The sequence below is a fragment of the Rutidosis leptorrhynchoides genome, chromosome 9, assembly GCF_046630445.1.
Source record: "Rutidosis leptorrhynchoides isolate AG116_Rl617_1_P2 chromosome 9, CSIRO_AGI_Rlap_v1, whole genome shotgun sequence".
NCBI lineage: Eukaryota > Viridiplantae > Streptophyta > Magnoliopsida > Asterales > Asteraceae > Rutidosis > Rutidosis leptorrhynchoides.
The window spans coordinates 341,603,113-341,607,982 of record NC_092341.1 but is presented as its reverse complement, the minus strand read 5'-3'; the positions used below and the strand labels follow the sequence as shown (position 1 = coordinate 341,607,982).

At 30.7% G+C, this 4,870-nt stretch overlaps 1 protein-coding gene across 1 annotated transcript; it reads left to right on the top strand.

Annotated features, from left to right (window-relative positions):
- The first annotated feature begins 2,411 nt into the window (after nucleotides 1-2,411).
- On the top strand, nucleotides 2,412-3,357 carry LOC139869132 (zinc finger BED domain-containing protein RICESLEEPER 2-like). The gene is made up of 2 exons (XM_071857454.1): nucleotides 2,412-3,230; nucleotides 3,319-3,357. Exons 1-2 carry the CDS (start codon nucleotides 2,412-2,414, stop codon nucleotides 3,355-3,357), a joined length of 858 nt encoding a protein of 285 aa, XP_071713555.1.
- The last annotated feature ends 1,513 nt before the right edge of the window (nucleotides 3,358-4,870 follow it).

The window sequence follows — 4,870 nt, the reverse complement described above, 5'->3', positions numbered from 1 at the left end:
GTATTCTCAGTCCAAAAATATAGAATAAAAGAGAGCAAATGAAACTCACGATACGATACGATAGTTTGTAGTAAATATGCATAGGATGGCACTAAACAAGTGCAGAGTTGACCTCGAATTTACGAACATATATCAAGTATATATATTAACACATATACTTGTAATCGAATAAGGTTTATATATATTATTTCAATTGTTATATATTTCTATATGTACTTTTATATATATTCTATATATAAGTATTTATTTGATAAAATGATATTAATAATGATAATGAATAATGAGTTGTATTATTTTGTAATAATAATAATAATAATAATAATAATAATAATAATAATAATAATAATAATAATAATAATAATAATAATATTAGTAGTAAAAATAATAATGATAATAATAACAATAATAATAATATAGTTTTGATGATAGAAAAAATTATAATTTTTGTAAAAATGATAATAATGATAATACTTTTTAATAATAATAATACTAATAAAGATAGTCATATTAGTAATAATAATAATGATAACATTAATAATAATACTTAAAATTATAAAATGATACTAATAATAATAATAACTATATTAGTAATAAGAATGATAATAATGATAATAATACTAATATAAATAAATTGGGTTATTTTTATAATAATAATAATAATAATAATCATAATCATAATCTTAATAATGATAATAATATTTAAAATGATAAAATTAATAATAATACAATAATAATACTACTACTAATAATAATAATATTAGATAATACTAGGCCTGTCAAATAAGACCCAATTCATAAAAAAAGGGTCCAATTGGTATGATGGAAGACCCAATTGGGTCTAACAATATAACAGAAATTAAAAGACGGGGGTCTAATCTTTAGAGCCCATCAAAGCCCAATGAATTTTAAAAAGATCTCTGGGTCAAAGCCCTCGACCCGAACGGGTATGATGTAATCTACTCATCTGTATGTGTACGATCTATAATCTTAATCTGAATCAGATCTATACAATTTACACATCTCACAAATCACGTAATCTCATCGTTTGATCTCTAACAATCGTTTGATTCACAATCACACAATCTCACAATCGTTTGATTCACAATCGCGCATAAAACCCTAATTGATCTTTCCAGTTTCACGAACGAGTAATGAATTCAAGTTGAAGTTTCACAATCGCGCATAAAACCCTAATCCACAATTGGTGTTTAACAATAACATAAATAAGAGCTTAGACACAAACAATTGATCGTTTGATTTCACTACTAGCAGTGTTCAAGTTGAAGGCAAAGTTATTAATCAGATTGATTTTTTAACAAGTGAAAGGTAAATTACTGTTTTATTTGTTGATTTTTTTTTCTCTATTTAAGCTATTTGTTTGCTTTAATTTCTTCTTTGTGTTATAATGGTGATAGTAGATGTTGTTTTTGATGGTCCTTTCTGTCTTTTGATTGATTGGTGTATGTGATTATGTACGTCTACTGATTACTGTATCATATATTACCTCTAGTTATTGAGAGACATTTAGGTATAAGTTTCAATTGATAAAATTCTTACTATGGTAGACAGGGTGTAAATATTTTAGCTATGTGATTGTGTATCCCCTTCATGCACAACTCATATCAACTGTGGTTTTTTTTTTTGCTTTAACATGTGAATGTAGGAAATAAGTTGGTGAATATGTCCGAGAGTGTTCAACGAGAAGAACCCATGGATAATGCAGAGAATGAAGAGATTGAAGAAGATGCCACTTCATCTACCAGCAGACAACGTTCTCGTGTGTGGGATTACTTTGATAAATTTGAACACGAAGGACTTGAAAAGGCGAGATGTACTAATTGTGGTACATTGATTAAGACTCACTTTGGAACTTCTAACATGAGATGACATGTCATTAAGTGTTTTAAGGTTGTTGAGTCTGATCCACCACACAAACGTATTCGTTTAGACCAATCGGTTTATCGAGAGTTAGTGGCAACTTCAATTATCGTACACGGTTATCCATTTAAATATGTTGAGTATAAGATAACACGAATGGTACATAAGTTTTTACATCCGAGTACACAGGCCATCACAAGAAACACGGCAAAGGCGGATGTTCTAAAGATTTATGAGAGAGAAAAGATGACTCTTAAACATGAGTTAGAGAGCATAAAGAGTAGAATTTGTTTTACTTCGGATATGTGGACTTCCATTACTAGTGATGGTTATATGGCATTGACTGCACATTATATTGATGAGACTTGGGTTTTAAGAAAGAAAGTGTTAAATTTTCGAGTTATACCCCCTCCGCATGGTGGTACCCTACTTGCAGAGTTTATGATTAACTTTCTGAAAGATTGGGGCATCGAAAAAAAGTTTTCACCATTACTTTAGATAATGCATCTTATAATAATGAGTTAATTGAGTCTATGAAGTCTCATTTATCATTAAATGGCGGGTTACTTTGCAACGGGGATTACATGCATGTACGATGTGGAGCGCATGTGCTAAACCTTATTGTGCAAGCTGGATTGAAAGTTATTCAAAGTGCAATTATAAAAATTCGGGAGTCAGTCAAATATGTTAGGGGGAGTGCGATTAGAAAGTTAAGATTTGCCGAATGCATTGATTACCTTTTACTAAAGTGTGGAAGACATGTACGCCAGGACATAGCTACGAGATGGAATTCTACGTATTTAATGCTTGATTGTGCGTTGGTTTATCGACGGGCTTATGAGCGATTGCAGTTAGTAGATCATGATTTTAAAACATGTCCGACACAAGTGGAGTGGAGTAGGGTAGAAGGAATCAAAAAGTTCTTAGAACCGTTTTATGTCATTACAACGTTGTTCTCTGGGAGCCGTTATCCGACTTCAAACTTGTACTTTCATAATGTGTGGAGAATTCAACAGTGTATTCAAGAAGAGTTAACGAATTCAGATCCAGTCATAAAAGAGATGGCACATGAGATGAAGGCAAAATTTGCGAAGTACTGGGAGAATTATAGTATGATTTTGTCTTTTGCGATTATATTAGATCCACGATATAAGGCGAAGATAGTGGAATACTGCTTTACCAAACTTGGTATGGAGGATGACGAACTTAGAGCAAAAGTGGAGAGTGTTATCAATGGGTTGAAGAAGTTATACAAGGAATATGAGATAATTTCAAATGTTGGAGGAGGGAGCTCGAAAGTTGGTAAGGATTTATTGGATGATTTGGATGAGTTTGATTTATTTCAAAGCAAAGTTATCATCCCTGAAAACGAAAAATCTCAACTTGATCAATATTTAGTTGAACCTCCACTTGATCGAAAAAAAGATATCAATGTTTTAGACGATTGGAGGGAAAATCAAGGGAGGTATCCCCAATTAGCGCTTATGGCTCGTGGCATCTTGAGCATCCCGATTACCACCGTTGCTTTCGAGTCATCTTTTAGCATTGGGGGTCAAATTATAAGTAAATGTAGAAATTCATTATTGTCAGAAAATGCCGAGGCTTTATTATGTGCTCGCGATTGGTTGTTCGATTTAGAAGGTACTTTTTATATCTTTATTCCATTTTCAATATGTTTTTATGTTATAATTATTTAGGGTTTATCTTCTATTAAAATCTGATCCATTTTTTTATTGTGTAGAAGAAGATGAATCGGATGAAGATGAAGTAGATGAAGAACGACTCATAGAAGATATAGAAGCTTTTATCCCAACTGCTAGAAGTAACAATTTTTAATGTCAGCAGGTTTGCTAATCTTTGTTTTTTAAAACCCAATAATAATAATAATAAATAGTGACAATACTGGGGTCTTATTGAATAGACCACTTTATAATTTCCTTATATTTTTGTTTTTAGTAAATCAAGGATGACTACTTGTTTCGTGGACTCGGTGTCAACGTCTACCGGATCTTGAGAAGAGATTCATATATATTTTGTAAACCGAATTAAAGTTCACTTTTATTTTGTTTATGGAAACTTTGTTTCAAGTCAAGTAGAAGATTATTTTGTTTATGGAAACTTTGTTTCAAGTCAAGTAGAAGTTTATTTTGTTTATGGAAACTTTGTGAATCTTTATTATGGTTGTGGAAAGAACTATTGTTGTCAATGATTTTGTTTGTGTTGGTACATGTTTATATCATTGGAAATTATATCTAATTAATCAAGCTGTTGTAGCCACCGAAGAATGCATGTGAAAACTTGTAAGTTCATATCCACGTTTCTGTATGATTTCCCCATTAGCATTCATGATATCATCATTGCGTTGTTCTATTGAGTAGGCGAAATGTTCTTTGAGAAGTTTAATGCGCAAACGATGGGCTTCTTTTGCATACGTAAGAGCCTAAATAAAAATATATATTGAAACTTGTAAGAAAACATTTAAGTTCTTCTAGGTGAATAAAGTAATCCACTGAGAATATAATAAAACGTAAGGCTAAATACACAAGAGTTTACGCATAAAAATAAGTTATTCTAGAGCGATAATTGTTATTTGCATAAAAAAAAATTTACTAGTCCGACCCACCCGACCCGGGTCTCGACCCAACCCGACCCGGGTCTCGACCCAACCCATTCGACCCATTTTATTTCTGACCCATTTCGACCCATGACCCATTTCGACCCAAACCCATTTGATCTTCGACCCAACTCGACCCGTTTGCCAGGTATAGATAATACTAATAAATTTTTAAATGATAATACTAGTAATAATAATGATAGTATTATAAATTATATTAATGATAATAATAATTAATAATGATAATTAATAATAACAATAATAATAATAATAATAATAATAATAATAATAATAATAATAATAATAATAATAATAATAATAATAATAATAATAATAATAATAGGATTTTCTTTGATTAAATGCGGTAAATTGTCTCGA

Coding starts and splice junctions, on each gene's coding strand:
- LOC139869132 (XM_071857454.1), top strand. CDS start 2,412: ATGAAGTCTCATTTATCATTAAATGGCGGGTTACTTTGCAACGGGGAT. Junction 3,231..3,318: donor TTGATTTATTTCAAAGCAAA/GTTATCATCCCT, acceptor TCAATGTTTTAG/ACGATTGGAGGGAAAATCAA.